At 41.4% G+C, this 25,112-nt stretch overlaps 1 protein-coding gene across 5 annotated transcripts in view; it reads left to right on the forward strand.

Annotated features, from left to right (window-relative positions):
- The first annotated feature begins 7,307 nt into the window (after positions 1-7,307).
- CDK5RAP1 (CDK5RAP1 mitochondrial tRNA methylthiotransferase) overlaps positions 7,308-25,112 on the forward strand; it is a 38,377-nt gene continuing 20,572 nt past the window's right edge. Inside the window, exons 1-12 of one of the 5 annotated variants that reach the window (XM_088843846.1) lie at positions 7,326-7,413; positions 7,628-7,866; positions 9,951-10,095; positions 10,524-10,854; positions 12,691-12,794; positions 13,292-13,326; positions 14,353-14,453; positions 18,183-18,393; positions 20,018-20,138; positions 21,405-21,635; positions 22,706-22,803; positions 23,457-23,512. In XM_088843846.1, coding sequence (XP_088699972.1) covers positions 10,545-10,854; positions 12,691-12,794; positions 13,292-13,326; positions 14,353-14,453; positions 18,183-18,393; positions 20,018-20,138; positions 21,405-21,635; positions 22,706-22,803; positions 23,457-23,512 — 1,267 coding nt within the window. In that variant the 5' untranslated portion in view covers positions 7,326-7,413; positions 7,628-7,866; positions 9,951-10,095; positions 10,524-10,544. Of the gene's footprint in view, positions 7,484-7,627; positions 7,867-8,098; positions 8,243-9,950; positions 10,096-10,523; positions 10,855-12,690; positions 12,795-13,291; positions 13,327-14,352; positions 14,461-18,182; positions 18,394-20,017; positions 20,139-21,404; positions 21,636-22,705; positions 22,804-23,456; positions 23,513-25,112 lie in introns of those variants that run through there. The other 4 variants (XM_055435519.2, XM_055435526.2, XM_055435543.2 and 1 more) reach the window with 4 other exon arrangements.

The following is a 25,112-nucleotide window of genomic DNA, read 5'->3' on the forward strand; positions in this document are numbered from 1 at the left end:
CCAGTGTCTGTGGTTTGTGCCTTGGCCTGTGGGTCCTGTGGTGGCTCTTGTAGTCCCAAGATGGACCAGACCGAAGACTCGAGTCCCTTTCCTTAGAGAAGAGCAGACCTTTAACCATAGGGTGAAAAAAGAGTCTATTTGTTATCTACTATTGCAGAACAGAGTACCCCCAAATTTAGCAGCTTGAAACAATGAACATTTATTATCTTTCAAGTTCGGTGAGTTAGAAATTTGAAAGGGGCTAAGCTGGATTGTTTCTGTCTCAGGATCTTTCATGAGGTTATCGTCAAGGTGTCAGGTGTACTCATCTGAAGGCTTGACTGGGGTCAGAGTGTTTGTTTTCAATATTTCTAACTCATGGGTGTTGGCAGCGAGCCCTCGTTCCTCACCATGGTCACCTCATTATGACAGTGTGGCTGGCTTCCCCCAGAGGGAGTGACGCAGAAGAGAGGACCAAGAGGACCCTACTGTGCCTCTTATCCCTAGTCTTGGGTGTCACATACTGTCATTTTTGCTCTATTCTATTCACTGGAAGTGAGTAACTAATCCCAGCCCACTCTCAAGGGGAGAGGAACTAGGCTCTACCTCTTGAAAAAAGGAATGTCAAAGAATTTGTGGACCTATTTCAAAACCATCATTGAGTGCCTCTGGCCTGTTTCCTGCAGAAGAGAGGATGCTTGGCGTGTGCTTCTTGGAATGTTTCTTTGGAAGCTGTACCAGGCAGCTGGCTGCATATGAGCCTTACTTGCTTGCATTGTCCAGAAAACCACCATGACAACAGTAATTGTGGCATACATTCAGAGAGTGCTTGCTATCTGCTCAGCACTGTGCATGCATTTCCTAATGGGGTCCTCACCACATACCTATGTGGTAAGCACAACAATCTCCATTTTACAGGTAAGAAAACAGGCTCAGAGGGGATAGACACTTGCCCAAAGTCACACAGTTATGAAATTCTGAGCTTGGATTCAAACGATGTCTTTCTGACTTCTGACCTCTTGTTCACCTTAGAAACTTTCTGGTCCTGCACTGTCCACTAGAAATATAATGCAAGCCACATATGTAATTACTAATTTTCCAGTAGCCACCTTTTAAAAAGTAAGGAAAAAATAGATGAAAATAATTTTAATAATATGTTTTATTTAACCTAATAGAGCCAAACTGTTAGAACTTCAGTACATAATGTACAGATTCATTAATGACATGTTTTATATTCTTTTTCTCATAGTAAGCCTTTGAAGTCTGTGTATTTTATACCTACATCTCTATTCAGACATCAAATTTTCATTAGAAACCTTTGATTGGTATTTTCATAAAATTTACAGTTGAAAAAATTAGATTCATATAATCAATTTATTTCCAAATATACTAAAGTTTTCCAATAACTTAATCGTGTATTGGTATTTAAAATTAATCAGAATGGAATTAAGTTCAGTTTCTCACTCACACTACCTGCATATCACATGCTCAGTAGTCATATGTGGTTAGTAGTTACTGTATTAGACTAAGTAGTTCTAACTGAGCACCCACATGAGGGAACTGAGGCCCAAATGAGGAAATTGAGGCCTACATGAATTCATGTAACAATCCAGAACCAGAGCTGGTCCTAGAAACCTGGGGAAATGCAGGTAAGCAGAGATATTCCAGCTTTGCCCACCTCAATCTGCCCACTGTCAATCCACTGTTTATTCAAGAAATATATAGTGCACACCTAGTCTGTGCTAATCCTTGGGGCCGGGAGCTGCTTTGCTGGGAGCAAGACTGATAGGTCCCCATGTGCAGGGGAAAGAAATTCAGCAGAAGCTCTCACAATCAAATGTGTGACTCTGATTGGGTAGACACATGGAAGTATCAGAGAGGCCAGCAGGGACCTGACCTGCTCTGAGGGTGAGGGCAGGTTTCTCTAAGGAGGAGTCCTGAAGCTGATGTGCATCTGAAGGAGCATGCTAAAAATCAGACAACCCCAATCTCTGTTGCCCTAGAAACAGGCATTTATTTTCATGCTTCTGGGGCTGCATTTTGACTGCAGTTTGACTATTAGAAGCTGGGCTTGGCTGGGTGGCTTTGGTCCAGGCTATGAGTTGGGCTCAGGTCTACTCTCTGTTTTCCTTTCTGGACCCCAGGATGAATGAGCGTCAACTCCCGGGGCAGTATGAGACAGTATGAAATTTGTTATGCATGCATGCATGCGTAGTCACTCTTTGCGATCCTACGGACTGTAGCCTGCCAGGCTTCTCTGTCCATGGGATTCTCCAGGCAAGAATACTGGAGTGAGTTGCCATACTCTCCTCCTGGGGATCTTCCCAACCCAGGGACTGAACCCATGTCTCCTGCATTGGCAGGTGAATTCTTTACCACTGAGCCACCTGGGAAGCCCCTGAAATTTACTGTGGTATGTTTCCAACTTCTAAAATCTGGGTTTGTTTTTTCCTCACTGCCCCCAGACACCACACTGGCCCAGGGCTCCACAATCCCTGGACACCCGCCACAGCTCCTAAATGATCTACTTATTTGTCTCCCCACACTCCTTCCCTCAGTGCAGCATATTTTCCACACAGCAGCCACTTTATATGCAAGGAAAGTGAAAGTCAGCAGGGATGACTAACTTGGCCATGGCTATCATAAGCATTGGAGCCTTAATATGAACTCAGCCAGTCTGACTTTGAACTAGTCAGTCAATAATAGGGTTTTGGATCAGACTGGCCTGTGGGTGGATTCCAGTTCTGCCATATACTAGTTGTGTGAGCTTCAGCACATGACTACCTATTTGTATTTTCAGTTTTCTCACCTTAAAAATGGACCAATAATAGCCTCATAGACTTCTAATCAGGTATCAAAGAGATTAGTTGTAACAGGTTGTCAGGGCCCCCAGATTCTTAGTAATTCAGAGTGGCTGGAGCCATTGTCTGCATCATATAGTCAGAGGGCTTTCTCCCAAACCACAGCCTCTCCATTTACATATGTAGGAGTATACTTCCACCATGGCTGCTAGTATATAACTACCCCTTTGGGTGAAATCATTCTGAGATCTGTGTTTTACTGTTTCCTAGATCTCTGCAACAGAATTAAGACCCAGATGCCCATTTCAGTAACTGGCTTGGTAACACATTCTTTATTGGATGTCTCCCCTTCTCTGTCTCATTTTCTGACTACTTTATCAATGTCTTCTGAGACCACCTGCATGCACTCAAGTCCTTTTTTCAAGGTCTGCTTCTGGGGAACTCAAACTAATACATAAAGCAGTCATTTATTCCTTCAACGAGTATTTATTAAGCCATACAGTGAGTCAGACTCTGTGCTAGATCCTGGGGATATTGCAGTGAACAAGACAAATTGTGTTCCTGCTCTCAGGGAGCTGAAGGTCTAGGAATTAGGCAGTGGTATCATGAACTCCTTATTGCGAAGTTCAGACTTAAATTGAAGAAAGTAGGGAAAACCACTAGACCATTCAGATATGACCTCAATCAAATCCCTTATGATTATACAGTGGAAGTGAGAAATAGATTTAAGGGACTAGATCTGATTGATAGAGTGCCTGATGAACTCTGGACGGAGGTTCGTGACATTGTACAGGAGACAGGGACCAAGACCATCCCCATGGAAAAGAAATGCAAAAGAGCGAAATGGCTGTCTGAGGAGGCCTTACAAATAGCTGTAAAAAGAAGAGAGGCGAAAAGCAAAGGAGAAAAGGAAAGATATAAGCATCTGAATGCAGAGTTCCAAAGAATAGCAAGGAGAGATAAGAAAGCCTTCCTCAGTGATCAATGCAAAGAAATAGAGGAAAACAACAGAATAGGAAAAACAAGAGACCTCTTCAAGAAAATTAGAGATTCCAAGGGAACTTTTCATGCAAAGATGGGCTCGATAAAGGACAGAAATGGTATGGACCTAACAGAAGCAGAAGATATTAAGAAGAGGTGGCAGGAATACACAGAAGAACTGTACAGAAAAGATCTTCACGACCAAGATAGTCACAATAACGTGATCACTGACCTAGAGCCAGACATCTTGGAATGTGAAGTCAAGTGGGCCTTAGAAAGCATCACTAGGAACAAAGCTAGTGGAGGTGATGGAATTCCAGTTGAGCTATTTCAAGTCTTGAAAGATGATGCTGTGAAAGTGCTGCACTCAATATGCCAGCAGATTTGGAAAACTCAGCAGTGGCCACAGGACTGGAAGAGGTCAGTCTTCATTCCAGTCCCAAAGAAAGGGAATGCCAAAGAATGCTCAAACTACCGCACAATTGCACTCATCTCACACGCTAGTAAAGTCATGCTCAAAATTCTCCAAGCCAGGCTTCAGCAGTATGTAAACCGTGAACTCCCAGATGTTCAAGCAGGTTTTAGAAAAGGCAGAGGCACCAGAGATCAAATTGCCAACATCCGCTGGATCATGGAGAAAGCAAGAGAGTTTCAGAAAAATATCTATTTCTGCTTCATTGACTATGCCAAAGCCTTTGACTGTGTGGATCACAATAAACTGTGGAACATTCTGAAAGAGATGGGAATCCCAGACCACCTGACCTGCCTCTTGAGAAACCTGTATGCAGGTCAGGAAGCAACAGTTAGAACCAGTCATGGAACAACAGACTGGTTCCAAATAGGAAAAGGTGTACGTCAAGGTTGTATATTGTCACCTTGCTTATTTAACTTATATGCAGAGTACATCATGAGGAACGCTGGGCTGGAAGAAGCACAAGCTGGAATCAAGATTGCTGGGAGAAATATCAATAACCTCAGATATGCAGATGACACCACCCTTATGGCAGAAAGTGAAGAGGAACTCAAAAGCCTCTTGATGAAAGTGAAAGAGGAGAGTGAAAAGGTTGGCTTGAAGCTCAACATTCAGAAAACAAAGATCATGGCATCTGGTCCCATCACTTCATGGGAAATAGATGGAAAAACAGTGGAAACAGTGTCAGACTTTGTTTTTTTGGGCTCCAAAATCACTGCAGATGCTGATTGCAGCCATGAAATTAAAAGACGCTTGCTCCTTGGAAGGAAAGTTATGACCAACCTTGATAGTATATTAAAAAGCAGAGACATTACTTTGCCGACCAAGGTCCGTCTAGTCAAGGCAATGGTTTTTCCCGTGGTCATGTATGGATGTGAGAGTTGGACTGTGAAGAAAGCTGATCGCCGAAGAATCGATGCTTTTGAACTGTGGTGTTGGAGAAGACTCTTGAGAGTCCCTTATACTGCAAGGAGATCCAACCAGTCCATTCTAAAGGAGATCAATCCTGGATGTTCATTGGAGGGACTGATGCTAAAGCTGAAACTCCAGTACTTTGGCCACCTCATGAGACGAGTTGACTCACTGGAAAAGACTCTGATGCTGGGAAAGGTTGGGGGCGGGAGGAGAAGGGGACGACGGAGAATGAGATGGCTGGATGGCATCACCGATTCTGTGGACATGAGTTTGAGTGAACTCCGGGAGTTGGTGATGGACAGGGAGGCCTGGCGTGCTGTGATTCATGGGGTCGCGGAGAGTCGGACACGACTGAGCGACTGAACTGAACTGAACTGAAGATGCTAAAGCTGAAACTGCAATACTTTGGCCACCTCATGCGACGAGTTGAGTCCCTGGAAAAGACTCTGATGCTGGGAAAGGTTGGGGGCGGGAGGAGAAGGGGACAACAGAGAATGAGATGGCTGGATGGCATCACCGACTCTGTGGACATGAGTTTGGGCGAACTCCGGGAGTTGGTGATGGACAGGGAGGCCTGGCGTGCTGTGATTCATGGGGTCGCAGAGAGTCGGACACGACTGAGTGACTGAACTGAACTGAACTGACTGAAGTAAGCAAATAATGCAATCATTATGGATAGTGACAAGTATTGTGAAGAAAATAATGTGATTAAAAAAAAAGAAAATGATGTGATAGTAATGGGAGCATTTTAAATGGGATGGTCAGAAAGGGCCTCTCTGGAGAGCCGATATTTAAACTGAGACATGAAGGATGAGAAGGCACCAGGCTTGAAACAATCCGGGGGAACATTCCAGAAAGAAGCTAGTTAAATACAAAAGCTCTGAGATAAATGGGTGTTTGGGGTATTGAAGAAGCAATATAAAATTATGTAGCTGAAGTGTATTCAACTAGAGAGATCATGCTAGGAAAAGAAATAAATAAATGGATTGGAGAAGTAAAAGAAAGCAGTAGCTAGATCATACAGGTCCTAGGACACAGTAGGAAATTTGGATTTTATTGTAAAGGCAATGACAAGCCACCAGGAATTTTCAGCAGAGGAGTGATGTGATCTGACTTTTCTTTTTTTTTCCTGCGGGGCTGGGCAGCTTTTGGGATCTTAGTTCCCTACCGGGGATCCAGATCAAACTCTATCCCATCGCAGTGGAAGGGCAGAGCCTGAATTCCTGTGACCTCAGGAAAAAAACAAATATATTCCCCTAGGCTCTGTGTGGGAGATAAGTCTGTAGGAGACTAGGTTAAAGGCAGAGGCAAGGAGACCAGTCAGGCTATTGCAGCCGTTTCTGATGAGATAATGGTTGCCTGAGATAGAGTTGCAGCAGGGGTAGAACGGGATAATAGAAAGTGACAGATTTGAGACATTTTGGAGTTAGAGCTGACAGACCTTTCTGACTGTGGAGACTGAGGGGGAAGAAACAAAAATGAGTTTCTCTTACTGCAACTGGGAGGATGCTTGGGTCTGAGATGGGCAAGACTGGGCAGACACAGGTTTTGGGTGAGGATATGTGTGTGTAGAAATGATGAATTCTGTATTAATTTAGAGGCGGTCGATAGGTACCCAAAAGGGAGGTGCCCCAGAGACAGTGGAACTCTGGGTCTTTGACTCCAGCAGGGGCGGCAAGAGGGGGTGGTCTATGCTGAAAAAGTGAATTGCGAAGTCTTTATAGCGCAGCGCTGTCCAACAGAAACAGAAAGCGAGCCACGTAAATAATTAAAAATTTCTCAGTAGCCACAGTAAAACAAACAAACAAACAAAAAAAAACCAGAAAAAAAATGGAAAAAGAAACAGTTGAAACTAACTTAATATACTTACTTAGCCCAATAGGTCCTAAATATTATCTCAGCACCCAATCAATATAAAAATTATCGATGAGACAGTTGGCCTTCTTTATTCGACATTCAGTGTGTGTTTTACACTTAGAACATAGTTAAGTCGCACTCGCTACGTTTCAAGCACTCCGTTGCCACATTCTGGTTAGGGGTTACTACTCGGTTCAGGGTAGCAGTGGAGGATTTTCAAGGCCAGAAGCTTAGGCCCACCCCGGACACTATAGACCGACGCACTTCTGCCGGACGGAATACCCTGGACCGAAATTGCAGCGGAACGGAAGTTGCGTGTATGCGCGCGCAGCCGCGGACGACGAGCCGGGAATTTGCCGGTCGAGAGGACAATCCGCGGCTGGAAGCTGGGTCGTCGGGCTGCGGAAGGTGAGCGGCGCGCGTTTAAGGTGGCCTGCGCCCTCGCCTGTGGCCCATGACTGGGGCTAGAGGGACCACGGTAAATGCACAGTGTCCAAGGGGAGAGTGGGTCGGTGGTTATGGCGGGGACCCTTGAGTCAGACTCTGGGTATTCTCACCCTAGCTCCGCTGCCTATTCGTTTGTGACCTTGGACAAGTCACCCCTCTTCCCCTTGAACCTTAGCTTTGTCACCTGTGAAAAAGTGGGGATGATAGAACCTTCCTCAGAGTTGCTGTGAAGATCAAATACGGTAATCAGTGGAAAGCGCCTAGCACCGCCTTTCACGTTGTAATCATCCAGTAAAAGGTTTGGGATGCTTTATTGTTTACTTATGTTGACAAGAGGCTACTGAAATCGTTGACATCGTTTTTCTCAACTACAGATTAATGTAGCGCCGCGCAGAGGCGCCTACATTGTGCTCTGTAAGTATTTTATTTGTATTACCACATTTCATCCTCACAACAGACATGGAGATAGGTGCTGTAATAGGTACTGTTATTCCCATTTACATGTGAGGAAATGGACGGTCCCAAAACTTTGATTCCAGGTGCCCGAAGTTACCTGGTGAAGCAGCAGTTGGGTCAGACTCTGACTCTTAAGATCTTAATCACAGTGTTCTATATTCACCATCAGGGAAGTGGCCTTGCTGCAGTCCATCGTATCTCAAAGAGTTGGACACTGAATAACAACAACATTATACACCAACAAAGGAGGTGTGGGTTGCAAAAGTGCAGTTACTGAAGACTTACTGTATGCCAAGTTAGGTTTTGATATCATTAATTCTCAGCTCTTTGAGAGGTAGGTATTACTTTTTCCTTATTTAACAGAGGTGGAATTGGTGACTCAGATAGGTATTTGACTTGCCCAGGGTCACACAAGTAAGGGGCAGAAACAGGTGACTTTAAAGCTCACACTGAAAGTCTGCTGTTCTCTGTCACTTGAAAAGAGGTTGGCATTGCTCTTAAGTGCTGGTAGCATGTACATTAGGTGATCAGATTGGAGAATTAACCAGCCCCGTCTGTCTCATTTTACATGTATAGCACCTGCTGTGTTACTAGAAAGGGAGATATACTAAGTATGTAGAAATGAATGAGATTTGTTTCCTGCTTTCAGGGACCTCCGGCTTATAAGGGATAAGCAGCAATTAACAGCAAGGTGTGATGAGTCTTGTGATAGTTAGAAGTCTTTGGGAACCCAGAGGAGGACCTCTAGACTTGGCGGTGGTGGCCTGAAAAGGCTTCCAAGAGGAAGTAAACTGAAAGTAGTGTAGGAGTTGGTTAAGTCAGTTGAGATAAGATGTACCATCCAGGGAAGACAACACATGTAAAAGCCTAGAAGCTAGTGAAGATCAGTTATAAAGATGTCTGGTATGGGTGGAGTGAGGTAGTCAGGCTGGAGATGTGGGGTCCATTAAGACTATGTGGTCCATTAAGACTAAGTCTCCATCTTTTTTATTAATACTTTGAGTCACTTAGATTCTTTCTTGGGAGGCACCCACTGTTTCTCACTCATTCTCGAGGTACTGTGTACATTTACAAATATGTACCTAAATTTTCACGCTTTCTTTCCTACACAGATCTGTGGATGGCCTACTTTATCTAGTATAGCACTTTGCTTCCCTGCTTTTGTCATTCAGCCTCACTTTCTAACAGTTGCATCTTATTCCATTGTATGGATGTGGTATGACTTATTTAACAGTCCCCTATTGATGATGTTTAGATCTTTTCCATTTCTTTGCTGTTAGAAACACTGCTGCATCAAGTATCCTTAGGTATAGGTTATTTTGTATACGCAAGGGTCTATCTGTAGGATCAATACCTAGGAATGGAACTACTTGGTCAAAAGGTTTGTGTGTGTGTTTTCTTAATTTTTATTGGAATATAATTGATTTACAATGTTGTGTTAGTTTCAGGTGTAGAGCAAAGTGAATCAGTTATACATGTACATATATCCTCTCTTTTTAAAGTTCTTTTCCCATACAGATCATTACAGAGTATTGAGTGGAGTTCCCTGTGCTAGACAGTAGGTCCTTATTAATTATCTAGGATTTGTGTGTTTGTGATTTTGATGGAAAGTGGCAAAATGGTCACTGTAAAGGTTGTGCCATTTTCTATCCCCCCCAGCCATGTTTGAGAGGGTCTGGGTGGGAAGTTTGAAGGCAGTAATGTGCAACTCTTGGAGGGTAGGAGTCACTGATCAGGCCTATGGTGCCCCCATGTTAGATACTTTCTTTTGAAGGAAGATGGAGGAAGATGCCTCAGGAAGTAGTTTTCACAGTGTGGGCAGGCAGTGTTTCAGGGTGGTTAGGGGCACAGCCTTTGTGTTAATTGTTGTCGTTGTTCAGTGGCCCATTCGTGTCAGACTCTTTGCGACCACATGGACTACAGCATGCCACGCCTCCCTATCCCTCACATCTCCCGGAGTTTGCCCAAGTTCATGTTCATTGCATTGGTGATGCCATCCAGCCATCTCATCCTCTGACACCCTTTTCTCCTTCTTCCCTCAGTCTTTCCCAGCATCAGAGACTTTTTCCAATGAGTTGTCTGTTCGCATCAGATGACCAAAGTACTGGAGCTTCAGCTTCAGCTTTATGTTAATTCAGACCTTTATTTGGATCCCCACCCTGCTGCTTACTGGCTGTGGGAGCTTAGGTAAGTCCTTCACCCTCTCTGTGTCTATTTCCTCCTCTCTGAATGGGGATAATAATAGTGTCTGTTGCCTATGTTACTCAAGATTGCTGTAAAGATTAAAGAATTAATACACTTAAAGTCCTTGGAACTGTTCCTTGCTCAAGGTGCTACTTTGTTATTTTGTCAGGGCTTCTCATTTCATCTCTGTCACTCCTCTGTTTTGAAAATAGACTGCCTGGATTTGCATCTCATCTCTAGCACTTTTTGTGATATTTGGCAAGTTGCCTCAGTTTTCCATCTTTAAAATATTATTAAGGGGACAGTATTAATAAGAGTATGTTCTTGGGTTTTTATGAAAATTAAATGTATTAATATATTTCAAATGCTTAGAGCAGCGCCCTGTGTATCATGCTCAATAAATTTTGGTGATGTCTGTCATTCTCTTGCAGACTGTGGGCTCCTTTAGTGCCATGCGTCCGTTACAGTGTGTTCTCCGAGCCCAGAGGTGTCTGAGGCGGGGGCCCTTGGCCTCTGTGTCCTGGTTGCTGCTCAGGACCTGCAGGGCACACAGCAGTGTCCCCAGCTCTGCGTGTCCCAGGCCAGAGAGGCAGCAGGAGGATGGAGTTTGGAAGGATTTCAGCTCCAGGCTGGCCACTGGGCCCACTTTTCAGGATTTTTTAAGAAGTGCTTCAGTTCCTCCAGAGAAACCATCTTCTCCAGAAGTGGAGGACCCACCCCCGTATCTCACAGTGGATGAACTTTCAGGAAGGCAGAGAAAAGGTTGGTTTAACTTGACTTCTCTTTGGGCTTCCTGCTTTACTCCCTTTTAGTGCTCATGGCCTGATTCTTAACAAATCTTTTATAGACTTGGCTTTGGAGATAACAGGGTTAACTCAGTAGAAGGTTAACCCTCAAGCCACTCCAGTACTCTTGCCTAGAAAATCCCATGGACAGAGGAGCCTGGTAGGCTGAAGTCCATGGGGTCGCTACAAGTCAGACATGACTGAGCGACTTCACTTTCACTTTTCACTTTCACACATGGAGAAGGAAATGGCAACCCACTCCAGTGTTCTTGCCTGGAGAAGCCCAGGGATGGGGGAGCCTGGTGGGCTGCCGTCTATGGGGTCGCACAGAGTCGGACACGACTGAGGTGACTTAGCAGCAGCAACAGCAGCAGCAGCAGCAGAAGGTTAACAGAGTAGAAAGGCTGCTAAGTTATGGAATCATCAGCCTCTACCAAGCAGCAATAATATGAAGAAACTTAACAGTTCTGACACACGCAACTTGCGGTTGGAAGTCCTGGGGATTCCTCTCTTTGGTTACCTTTGGAAACCCTGCAGTCTCTGTTCTGAGTTTTAGATCATCCTAAGTTACAAGGCAGGTTTCGCAGTTGGTGCTATAGAAAATCATTATGCTTAGGCAGAGGTTTTCTTAGAAACATAATGCTCTCAGTTAAAATGTGTTAAAATTTGAAAAGACATTAAGAGACAACCAGACCTCTCCCCTTTTGCACTGTTTCAAAAAAATGCTTCCATTTGTACTTCTTAATGATTTGGTCACAGTCATATGGTGCAAATTATTTGTAATATGCTATTTTCATTTAACATTCTTCCAAATACCAGTCTTCATAATTAAAAATTGTTGCAAAATATCACAGGCTGTACCATGATGTTTCCCAATTGTTGGGACATTAGGTTGTTTCAAAAATTTTTATATTATAGACAACACTATTAAAAGTGCCTTTGTGTGTATACACACGCAGATACACATATTCACACATACAGAGATAGCTGTGCTTCAGAATTTTTTTTCTAGAGTAAATATCTGTACATTGAATTGGTAAATCGAGGAGCCTGTATACCTCATGACTTCTCAGATTTTTGTAGTCCTTTAAAATTTGTTATTCCCTTCTGTCTCTCCCTGGCATAAGTTTGGTGTTTTCTCTTTTTAGACAAAGAAGGGAGCCAAGGACCGTTTAGAAAAATTCCTGATTGTTTGTTTTTTTAAAAAATTGCTGCTATTTTCTGTTGGTTTTCATGTGATTGTCCTTCAGCTCTTAACTCCATTTAGAATTTATTTGGGTTTGTGGATTAAAGTGTGTTAGTGGGATAGGGGTTGAGAGGGATTTAATTTGAAGGGGTTTGCTCGGGTGTGAAATTGATGTTCTTAAAACTTTGTGCAGATGTGTTTTATGTCATGTTAGCCATGCTTACTTTCATTTAAGATGTTTGGAGTTATTGTAGGAAGTTGCCTCATTTTTATTTTGTGGCTTTATTGACCCTCTAGCCACTGCTGTTATCTCTAGAGGCTGGAGTACCTCATTCTGTATAACTATATTTCCTGAGTCTTAAGAGCATGTTTTCCCCACTTTTAAATGATCTGACTTATAGTTGGTGTGTGTATATAGTGAAGTATTTCTTTTGTTCTGAAAGGCTTCAATATTAATAATTTGGGGGTACATCTTGGCAATTAATGGTGTCTCTGAATCGAGGCATCAGGGGACTTAAGCGACTAACCAGGTGCCTCAGGTGTTTCTGGGGCATTTGGGGAGGCAACCTTTTGAGACATGTGGTCCCTTTTTGTCTTCTTACCTGTGGAATTGCCCTCTCATTGCAGTCTACCTTGAGACCTATGGCTGCCAGATGAATGTGAATGACACAGAGATAGCCTGGTCCATCTTACAGAAGAGTGGCTACCTGCGGACCAATAACCTTCAGGAGGTATACACACTTCCCTCTTTCCATATTTCCTGGGCCTGGGTGAGATTCTGCATTTGTGCTAGTTCTTAGGTGGAGTTTCAGGAACAGGCTGTGGCCTTGTGAGAGTGAGTTCCCTTGAGGGAAGTGTGGAGTATGGGACTGAAGTGTACTTTTGTTGCAGTTATTTTTGAAACTTTTGTGGTGGTTACCTTCAGGCAAGGAACTAGGTTGAAAATGGGCTGTGAGGAGAAGGCAAATGGGGAGTTAGTGTTTAATGCCTACTGGTTTTAGTTGGGGAAGGTGAAATAGTTCTGGAGGTTGATGGTGTTGATGGTTGAACAACAGTGTGAGTGTACATAATGCTACTGAACTGTATACTTAAAAATGGTTAAAATGGTAAACTTTATGTTTTGTGTGTTTCACCACAATCTGGGGGGGACAAAGGACTGTGGGCAATGATTCTACAAGGCTGATTTCAAAGATCATGATTTTCCTCTTTTTCCTTGCTCTCTACCCAGGCTGATGTGATTCTCCTTGTCACATGTTCTATCAGGTGGGAATTTATTCTTTACCTAGAGAGTGAATGAATCTTATATAAAATGCCAGAGCCAGCAGTGCCAGGGTGACCCAACCCATGGAGATGAGTCAGCAGGTTTTCAGTTTTCCAAGTGAATATAGTGCTGATAGAATGGTCGGCATTTGCTGAGCGTATACCTTGCATCAGGTCCTGTGCTGAGCACTATGTGTGCACTGACTGATTCTCGTAACAACCCTATGAGGTAGGTGCTATTATCAAACTCATTTTATCGATGAGGAAACCGAGAGTGTGCTGAGTTGCCCGACATTTCTTGGGGTTTTTCTTGCACACATTTACGCTGTACCTCACGTCACAAGGGCTAGGTCCAGTCAGTGGCTAGGGACAGAGTTCTGACAGAGATGGGTGGCATCCATCACAAGTGAACATACCCTGTTTATTACTTTGTTTCTGTGTACATGGCATGTTAGTGTTGTTTCCTCAGCTGGCTGTGTTGTCAGTCAATCCAGCATTTTTGTTCTGAGGGTCTTTGTTGCAGGACATTGAACTAGGTGCTTTGGGAGATTCAGAAATGAACCTTTCTCCATGGAACCCGACTTTAGGGAGGTTAGTCTGATATGGGAACTAAGACAGATACACAAATAGCTCTAACATCTGGCAGAAAACACTAGGTAAAAAAATCAAACAGTAAAAAGGAGAAATTGCTGAGTACAGGGAAAAGAATAGTTAAAGTGATAGGAGAACAAACTCTCCAACCGAGAGTTTGGAAAGTCTTTGTGAAATAGGTTGTTTTTGAGTTTGGCTTAAAGGCTCATCAGGATTTGCAGATGTGTAGGGAGGACTCATTTTAGGAATGGTTTTGGCTGTACCATTTGTGAAATGTTAGTTTCTGACCAGGGATCAAACCTGTGCCCTTGGCAGTGAGAGCTTGGAGTCCTAACCCCTGGACCTCCAGGGAATTCCCATTCTTCCCATTGTCATGCTCTTTTAGGTTGCTCTGTAGATTATTTTCAGGTTCAGGTCTACCTTTTTTGATCTCTGTAGGGAGAAGGCTGAACAGACCATCTGGAATCGTTTACATCAACTCAAATCCCTGAAGTCCAAACGGCTCCGCTCCCGAGTGCCTCTGAGGATTGGGATTCTAGGTATCTGGTAATTTGCAGGTTTTTTGAGACTTGGGCACCATGTCGCTTTATATGCTAGGGTTTCTCTTAGATGCTGGATTCTCAGTTTTGTACATCCCATTCAGCCCTTGTACTTAATGTCAGAAGCTGTAGAATTAAATGAGATGAAGCTCATAAAAGGACTTTTCTTAGTGCCTTGAAAGTAACAGGTACTCAGAAAGAGATCTATCCTCCCTTGTGGCTTGTGGTAGCACAGAGTAATGGATAGGAGAGAGTTTGGAGTCTGAAGGGACAGTTTGAATTTATTAGGTAGGTATCTTTCATCTTGACTCCTAAAACATGCCCAAGTGAAGATCCAGCTATGCACTGACCAGTATGATAGCCACTAGTCACATGTGGTCATTTAAATTTAATTACAGTTAGATAATATTAAAATGCACTTCTTCAGTCCCAATAGCCACATATTGACTGCTTATTAGCCACACTTGACTAGTAGCTGCCAGTTTGAACAGTATGGATAAAGCACATTTCCTTCATCTTAGAAAGTTCTATTGGGAAGCTCTGATCTAGAGAGCTGGGAGGTATATTTCAAAAATAAATATTCTGTACCTTCATGGTCCCAGAATTTAGTCAATGTATTTAACCTTAAAAATAGATCGTGTCCATTGTGGAATAGTTAAGTCCTCTTGATGATGGATTGAAACAAAGGTTGGAGCTTATTCCTTTACACAGATTAATGTACTAAGTGATGCAGAAAGATGGACGGATTAGCTAGGATGTTTTCTTCCATTTCAATTCCTTCATTATAGAAGCCCCTATATATATATATCTGTTTGGAGTGTTAGAAATCTCCAAAATAGTTTTTGTTTTTTAAATTGTAGTAAAAGTATATGTAACATGAAGTTTACCTTTTGAAGCTCTTCCAGAGGCACAGTTAGTTCATTGGTATATAGTATATTCACATGGTTGTGCAAACATTCAGTTCAGTTCAGTTCAGTCGCTCAGTCGTGTCCGACTCTTTGCGATCCCATGAATCACAGCACTCCAGGCCTCCCTGTCCATCACCAACTCCTGGAGTTCACTCAAACTCATGTCCATCAAGTTGGTGAGGCCATCCAGCCATCTCATTCTCTATCGTCCCCTTTTCCTCCTGCCCCCAATCCCTCCCAGCATCAGAGTCTTTTCCAGTGAGTCAACTTTTTGCATGCGGTGGCCAAAGTATTGGAGCTTCAACTTTATCATCAGTCCTTCCAATGAACAACCAGGATTGATCTCCTTTAGAATGGACTGGTTGGATCTCCTTGCAGTGCAAGGGACTCTCAAGAGTCTTCTCCAGCACCACAGTTCAAAAGCATCAATTCCTTGGCGCTCAGCTTTCTTCACAGTTCAACTCTCACATCCATACACGACCACTGGAAAAACCATAGCCTTGACTAGACGGACCTTGGTTGGCAAAGTAATGTCTCTGCTTTTTAATATGCTATCTAGGTTGGTCATAACTTTCCTTCCAAGGAGTAAGTGTCTTTTAATTTCCTGGCTGCAATCAGCATCTGCAGTGATTTTGGAGCCCCAAAAAATAAAGTCTGACACTGTTTCTACTGTTTCCCCATCTATTTCCCATGAAGTGATGGGACCAGATGCCATGATCTTAGTTTTCTGAATGTTGAGCTTCAAGCCAACTTTTTCACTCTCCTCTTTCACTTTCATCAAGAGTCTTTTTAGTTCCTCTTCACTTTCTGCCATGAGGGTGGTGTCATCTGCATATCTGAGGTTATTGATATTTCTCCCGGCAATCTTGATTCCAGCTTGTGCTCCTTCCAGCCCAGCGTTCCTCATGATGTACTCTGCATATAAGTTGAATAAGCAGGGTGACAATATACAACCTTGACGTACTCCTTTTCCTATTTGGAACCAGTCTGTTGTTCCATGTACAGTTCTGACTGTTGCTTCTTGACCTGCATACAGGTTTCTCAAGAGGCAGGTCAGGTGGTCTGGTATTCCCGTCTCTTTCAGAATTTTCCACAGTTTGTTGTGATCCACACAGTCAAAGGCTTTGGCATAGTCAGTGATGCAGAAATAGATGTTTTTCTGGAACTCTCTTGCTTTTTCTATGATCCAGCGGATGTTGGCAATTTGATCTCTGGTTCCTCTGCCTTTTCTAAAACCTGCTTGAACATCTGGAAGTTCACGGTTCATGTATTGTGAAGCCTGGCTTGGAGAATTTTGAGCATGACTTTACTAATGTGTGAGATAAGTGCAATTGTGCGGTAGTTTGAGCATTCTTTGGCATTGCCTTTCTTTGGGATTGGAATGAAGATTGACCTTTTCCAGTCCTGTGGCCACTGCTGAGTTTTCCAAATTTGCTGGCATATTGAGTGCAGCACTTTCACAGCATCATCTTTCAGGATTTGAAATAGCTCAACTGGAATTCCATCACCTCCATTAGCTTTGTTCGTGGTGATGCTTCCTAAGGCCCACTCGACTTCACATTCCAAGATGTCTGGCTCTAGGTCAGTGATCACACAATCGTGATTATCTTGGTCGTGAAGATCTTTTTTGTACAGTTCTTCTGTGTATTCTTGCCACCTCTTCTTAATATCTTGTGCAAACATTACCACCATCCATTTCCAGAACTTCTGCTTCTTCCCAGGTTGAAACTCCATACCAGTTAGGTAATGACTCTCCATTCCTCCCTCAGTTCAGTCGCTGGCAACTACCATTGTACTCTCTGCCTTGATGAATTTTACTGCTGTGGGTACTTCATATGAATGGAAGCATATGGTGTTTTTGTAACTGGCTTATTTAGCACAGTGTCCTCAAGGTTCATCCAGGTGGTAGTGTGTATCAGAATTTCCTTCCTTTTTAAGGCTGAATAATATTCCATTGGATGTATGTATGACATCTGTTTACATCTTCTTTCACTCTTTGGCTATTGTGAATGATGTTGCTATAAACATGATTGTACAATCAAGTATTATTCTTAAATGTTTTTAAAGGGTATTTTTAAGAAAATGGACTTTTAAATTCTACAGTTTTACTAATAGCAATGGTTTTCTTGGTTATGGAAGATACCAGCAGAGATGGATAGCTCATTTCTTACAGGTTTTGATACGTATTATGGGCGATAGGAGGGCTTCCCAGGTGGGTAAAGCACTCGCCTACCAATGTAGGAGATGCACGAGGTACGGGTTCAATCCGTGGGTTGGGAAGATTCCCTGGAGGAGGGCATCACAACCCACTCTAGTATTCTTGCCTGGAGAATCCCATGGACAGAGGAGCTTGGTGGGCTACAGTCCATGGGGTCACAGAGTTGAACACGACTGAGTGAATGAGCACACACATGCACATGGGCAACAAGAAAGAAAAAGAGTGTACGGGCAGTTATATATAGGTACATTTTATTTAAAAAAATAAGTTTTTGACACAAAATAGTTTTTATTTGTAGTACCACGTAATTTTCAATTGAAAAAAGAGATGGTTCATTTTTAGAAATGTTTTTGGATGGTGGTTTAATTTTTGTCAGGCATGTTATTGAATCGCTGTAGAGCCCTTTTCCTGATTTTCTCATATAGAAATATGCAGGTTCCAGAGGTATAGCGTGTTGGACAAATTTAAGGGTTGATGCTAAATTCCTAGAGAAGTTTCTGTGCTTTCATCTTTGATCCGCCTGGAGAAAATGTATACTGGAAAGAGGTCGTGAGACCAGATGAATTTGGGAACGGATCTCAGCTTATTTCTTTTCCCTCCCAGGCTGCATGGCTGAGAGACTGAAGGAGGAGATCCTTAACAGGGAGAAAATGGTGGATATTTTGGCTGGCCCAGATGCCTATAGGGACCTTCCTCGATTGCTGGCTGTTGCTGAGTCAGGCCAGCAAGCTGCCAATGTGCTGCTGTCTCTGGATGAGACCTATGCTGATGTCATGCCAGTCCAGACGAGCCCCAGTGCTGCCTCTGCCTTCGTGTGAGTCACTGACCAAGAGATGTGGAGTCAGCGTCTCTTTCCTTACTTTTAAAGTAACATCTTACCTTTATTACATAAAAAAAATAATGCACATAGTAAAAAAACCTAAAGACAAAAAATGGTATAGTAAGACTCCCTCAGAACTCTCATCCTCAGTCTCCTAGCCTAACTCTGAGGCAGCCATGTTTGTAGTTCCTTATATAATCCTTTCAGAAGTATTCTTTGTACATGCATTCATATATATAATATGGACTCTTTTCTACCCTCCCTTCTCTTACTTTTTTCACTTAAGAAAATGTCTTGGGCTTATCTGATCTTTTTTTCCCTCCCTTGATCTTTTAACTTAAAAAGATCTGATGGCAAAATAGTTCATATTTGTTGAAGAATATGTGGAAAGAAAAACATAGAGAAGTGAGTAAGAATTACTTACATGTTTTACCATCTATTGATAAACACTATTATCATTTTGGTATAAATCATTCTATTCTTTCCTCTGTTTGCGTGTATATGCTTTGTATGTGTTTATTCGTAAAAATTGGCTCTTGATATACTTGGTTTTATACCTTTTCTTATTTAAAATGGTGAATATTTGTTATATCATGAAATTTTCTGTAACAGATTGGCGAATAGGCTTCTAGCCTGTTCTTGTAAAATAAAGTTTTATTGTAATACAGTCATGTTCATTTGTTTACATATTGTCTGTGACTGCTTTTGCCACTACAGTATTAGTATGGTTTATAAAACCTAAAATATTTACTATCTGGATTTTTTACAGAAAAAGCTTGTCAACCTCTCATTTTAATGGCTATCCAATACTCTGTTGTTGGAATGCTTAATAAAAAAATTAATAGCTAATATTTATTTGAGTTCTTCAGTGAGCATTTTTAATACATATTTATCCATAATTGTTTCCCTAAGGTAAATTGATGGACAGGGAGGCCTGGCGTGCTGTGATTCATGGGGTCGCAGAGAGTCGGACATGACTGAGCGACTGAACTGAACTGAACCGAAGATAAATTGAGGCTTTCATATATAGGATGCAAATGAAAGAGAGTGATGTAGCTTAGATACTTAGCATTTGGATTAGGAATGAGTGAGAGATGCAGAACCTTACATTTTAAATCCAGGGTCTCTACTCGTTATGTACTCTTTGATAATATTTATTTTTTTCTGGTCTGGAATTAAAGAATTCAAAAATATGTAAATATGAACAGTAGAAAGTCAAAATGTGCAAGATCTCTACCCCATTCCTTCACTTCTGTGGTTCCTTGGGGTTGCCACCAGTTACAGTTTGGTTTACATACTGTGATTACCAGATAATAATTTTTTTTTGGCCATGTTGTGTGGCTTGTGGGATCTCAGTTCCCTGAGCAGGGATTGAACCCAGGCCATGGCAATGAAAGCCTGTCATCCTAACCACTAGGCCACCATGGAACTCCCAATTAATAGTTTCTAAAGATAAAAATGTCTGCTTTATTGCTTCTTAGATCTCAGATTGGTCCCGTGTGAGCATTTTGCCAAGAGAATTCAGAGCTAAAGTATAAATGCCAAGGGAGCTGTGCCCTTCTTGGGTTGGACCAGATCGTCCTGCTCCTTTACTGAGTTCTGGTGCTTTCCTCCCCAGGTCTATCATGCGAGGCTGTGACAACATGTGCAGCTACTGCATTGTTCCTTTCACACGTGGCCGGGAGAGGAGTCGGCCTATTGCCTCCATTCTGGAGGAAGTGAGGAAGCTTTCCGAGCAGGTGAGAGAGTCTCTGGCCCTTCTGACTGTGTTTGTTGGAAGATGAGGACACCTTTTCTGTAGTTTTACAGTCTGGGCTGTCTCTCAGCTGTACATATTTAGAACCGTACCTGGCCAGAAAGAAATTCCTGGGTATATATTTTGGGTATACACACAAAGTATAGGCAGATCCACAGAGAGGTTTCTTAGGAGGGAGTACAGTAGAATGGAGAGAGCATGAATGAGGTGATGATGAATTACTGAATCTGGGCAAATAGTTTATGGGAGTTTTTTATACCATCTCAGTTTTTCTTTAAGGTTGAAATTATGTCAAAATAAGATAATAAAAAATAGTCTTTATAGCAACCGTTTTGCTTTTACTTTCTGAAATTTTACAGTGCAGATTTTCAAACACAGACAAGTTGAAAGATTAATAAACATGATTATTGACATTTTGTCATATGTTCTTTATCTATCTGTGTAGATGTATAAATATATTTTTTTCTGAACCATTTGAGAGTAAGTGGTAGTCATTAGGCCATTTTGCCTTGCATCTGTCAGTATGCATCTTCTCAGAAAGAAGAATTTTCCCTTCATAACCATAATACTGTTACCATAAGTAGGAAACAATTAACTAATATTTTCTAATATGTAGCCCATGTTCAAAATATCTTAATTATCCAAAAATGTCTTATTACTATTCTATTTTTAAGCCAAGATCCCTTTAAGATTTGTATAGTTTCATTTGATTGTATGTAATATTTCTTCAGTCTCTCTTAACCTAAAATAGTCCTTTCACTTTTTTGTTTTTTGTCTTAAATGATGCATGAGACATATCTCCATTTGTGTGATTGCTTTCTCATGTTGTTATTTAAAATATTCCCCTGAATTGTGATAAACTGAAAGTTAGGTGTAAAAGCTTGATTGGATTTAGACTAAATATTTTTGGCAAGAATACTGCATAGATAATGACTATATAACATTCAAAGGACAGGATGGTATCATAATTTGATTTTTGGTGTTATAAATTAGCTGTTATTTTTGAATATTGAGTTTGCATCCAGCTTTTTTGCTATTTTTAAAAATGTTTTGAAGATTTTTACATACGGTTTTATCCTGAAGTTCAGTTCTTTGGACATGATGCCCATGATGAAATTATTGAGTTAAAGAGGGAGTATATTTATGGATGACTCTTGGCACGTTTAACTAATTTTAGTTGGAGATTTGGCATAACGCTGCCAAACAAGTTTTAAAATTGCTTCCAATATATTTATTTTTCCTTTTTCAGGGGCTGAAAGAAGTGACACTCCTTGGTCAGAATGTTAATAGTTTTCGGGACAATTCAGAGGTCCAGTTCAACAATGCAGTGTCCACCAACCTCAGCCGTGGCTTTTCCACCAACTATAAAGCCAAGCAAGGAGGCCTTCGTTTTGCTCACCTTCTGGATCAGGTGTCCAGAATAGATCCTGAAATGAGGATTCGTTTCACCTCTCCCCACCCCAAGGACTTTCCTGATGAGGTGAGTATTGACAGTTTACTGTGCCAGATTGACACCAGTATCCTTAAGCATGCCAAAGGCTGGAGCCAGTAGGGTGTGGCAGTGGCATCTGTCCTCAGAGGGTCAGGGGATCCTGAGATGTGTTACTGTATTGCCCTCTGAATCTACCCCTTATGGAAAGATTTGAAGTCTACTAAGGTGGAGGAAGGTGGAGGATTGATACTGAGACCATCAGTGGACCATGAGGGCTGTGCAGAGAGAGATTTTATTACAAGATGGTGTGGGAAGGACAGCTAGGGAGGCAATGTGATGCAGCAGAAAACAGTTTAGACTTTGGCCTCAGGCAGAGCTGAGTTCAGTCCATTGTTCTTCCACTGCTTTACCAGTTCAGTTCAGTTGCTCAGTCTTGTCTGACTCTTTGCAACCCTATGGACGCCAGCACGCCGGGCTTTCCTGCCTGTCACCAACTCTTTACCAGTAGAGGTGACGTTTTCAACTTGTCATCTTCATTTGTAAAATGGTTAATAATCACAGCCTGCTTTGGGTTGTTGGGAAAGTTTTTTGTTTTGGTGAAATGTCTGTCTTTTGGCCCCATCCTTACTTTTTCTCCCTCTGAAATATTTGTCTTATTGCGTTGTGAACGTTTTTTATGTACTCTTGGTATAAATCATGTGTCAGTAAATTTTTTCAAGTATTTTCTCCTAGTTTTAGTTTCTTGATGGTATCTTTTAAAGTGGCTAATTAGTTTATAAGCTAGGTGAGACAAATGCTGTTTTTCCTTTCTGGACTGTTGGCACTGTCCCTGTATAGCCTCATGACCTGAATCTGACCTCTGCTTGCTTTCTTCACTCTTTTTTTTTTTTTCCTCTTCACTCTTTAAAAGTAGAGAGATACCATCAGGTGAAATGTCTGGGACAGACAGAACATGGCTTGAGCAAAAGTAAAGAATTTGGGTGGTTTATGTAGTTGGTTTTGTCAGCCTGTTAATTTTTAAAAATTAATCTTGGTGGAGAAACAGTGGGAGTAGTATTCCTTTCTGCAAGATTCTTTGGTGAGACTTTGATGACCTTTAATGTGTTCTATTTGACCAGGTTCTGCAACTGATTCATGAGAGGGACAACATCTGTAAACAGATCCACCTGCCAGCCCAGAGTGGAAGCAGCCGTGTATTGGAGGCCATGCGGAGGGGGTCAGATTTGCTTGGGCAGGGGCGTTCCATACCAGTCCATGTTTAAGGACCAAGCAGTGTCTAAGAACCTAGGATAGTGTGTGGCACATAGTAGCTTCTCAATAAAGATTTATTACATGAGTAAGCTGATGGACTTTATAACTTGCTTTGTTCATTCTATAAGTATAGACTGAGGATTGGATCACTCATTTGTTTAGCATGTGTCTTATTAAGCACGTACTGTGTGTCACACTGAGATTTTTAATCTTTATAGCTTTTATGTGTTTACTTACTTTGGAAATAGTATAGCAAAGATAAGACTGAAAGGAGAAAGTGACAGATGACACACTGTGTAGAACTAGTGATTTACCTTATATTCCACATTGGCAAAGAATCTTAGAGATATTAAGTATTAATTTGTTTTCTTTTCTTAGTTAAATAAAAATGGCTATTTAAAATTACGTTCTTGAATTAAAATTTTATAGGCTCTGGATTAGGTTACAGTACAGGATTTGGATCTGAAGGGCTCTTTAGGATATTTTAACTTACTCTTGTACTGTCCTGTGTGAATGTAAAGTGATTATGTCAGGTAATTCATAGTGTTATCTTCTTACAACATTCATTTAAAGAAGATTGGTTCATTTGAGCTTTTTCTTTTTGTTTTTTTATTGCAGGTATTCAAGAGAAGCTTATGTGGAATTAATTCAGCATATCAGAGAGTCTATCCCAGGTACATTTAAGAAACATATTTTGCTGGGCATGTTACTTTACCAGTGACCCCAGTCTTTTTGGTTAGATACAGGCAACACTTGAGGTAGTACATGGTGTCACCTTCAGCACTCTTTTACTGTTCTTCATTTCTTTCTTTCTCTTCTTTCTGACCAAATACCTTGGTCTTGCTAGAAATACTGAGAGTTGTGGATTAGCTTGTGGCCTCAAACTGAAGAGATTCCTTTTCTAGAGTCTTTATGTTTCTGAACATATGAGAGAGACCCTGTTTCTGCTCATTAGCAGCAACGTTATGGTCTCAATTAGTTCTGATTTGGGAGCAATTGATCTTTTTTTTTTTAACTTCTGTTTTGTATTGGGGTATAGCCAGTTAACAGTGTTGTGGTAGTTTCTGGTGAACAGCGAAGGATTCAGCCGTATGTGTATATATATCCATTCTCCCTCGAACCCAGTCCATCCAGGTTGCCAATAACATTAAGCAGAGTTCTATGTGCTATACAGTAGGTCCTTGTTGGATATCCATTTTACTCTGTAGTTTTTTAGATTTGTTGACAGTGTCTACATTGTTTTACAAATTTCTAATTAATGTTCTGCACCAAAACTTCCATTTGGATGGGTCAGGATAGTGTGGAGGTTCTCTGGGCTGCAGTTTCCCTTTTCTGTAATGTGGAACTAATAGTACTCGCCTTATTGGATCGTTGGGATAATTAAAGTGTGTTAGAATGTTGTGTTTAATTTCAAAAGTATATGTTTGTATGAGGTACTCAGACATTCTGCATGATAGATCACATGCTGGGCCACAAAGCAAACCTCAGTAAATTTAAGAAAATTGAAATCATATCAAGCATCTTTTTCAGTCACAACTCTATGAAATTAGAAATCAGCTATAAGAAAAAAATTAAAAAACCCAAACATGTGGAGGCTAAACAATATGTTACTAAACAACCAGTAGATCGCCAAAGAAATCAAAGAGGAAGTCAGAAAATTCCTAGAGACAAATGAAAATGAAAACATGATGATCCAAAATCTGTGGGATGCAGCAAAAGCAATTCTAAGAGGGAAGTTTGTAGCAATACAGTCTTACCTCAAGAAATAAGAAAAACCTCAACGAAATAACCTAACCTTATACCAAAAACAGCTAGAGGAAGAAGAACAAACAAAACCCAAAGTTAGGAGGAAAGAACTCAAAGATCAGAGCAGAAATAAATGAAATAGAGACAAAACAATAGAAAGGACCAATGAAACTAAAAGCTGGTTCTTTGAAAAGATAAACAAAATTGATAAACCTTTAACTAGACTTATCAAGGAAAAAAGGGAAAGAGCTCATTAAAAAAAAATTAGAAATGAAAACGGAGAAGTTAAGCTGACACCACAGAGATAGAAAGGATCATAAGAAATTTCTTTAAGCAACTGTATACCAATAAAATGGACAGCCTAGAAGAAATGGACACATTCTTAGAAAGGTAAAATCTTCCAAGACTGAACCAGAAAGAAATAAAATGTGAACAGACCATTCATAAATAGTGAAATTGAACTGAAATTAAAAAACTTCCAACAACGTCCAGGACCAGATGGCTTCACAGATGAATTTTATCACACAT

This window comes from Moschus berezovskii, chromosome 15 (genome assembly GCF_049115385.1).
Source record: "Moschus berezovskii isolate FMDL1 chromosome 15, NW_MosBer_1.0, whole genome shotgun sequence".
NCBI lineage: Eukaryota > Metazoa > Chordata > Mammalia > Artiodactyla > Moschidae > Moschus > Moschus berezovskii.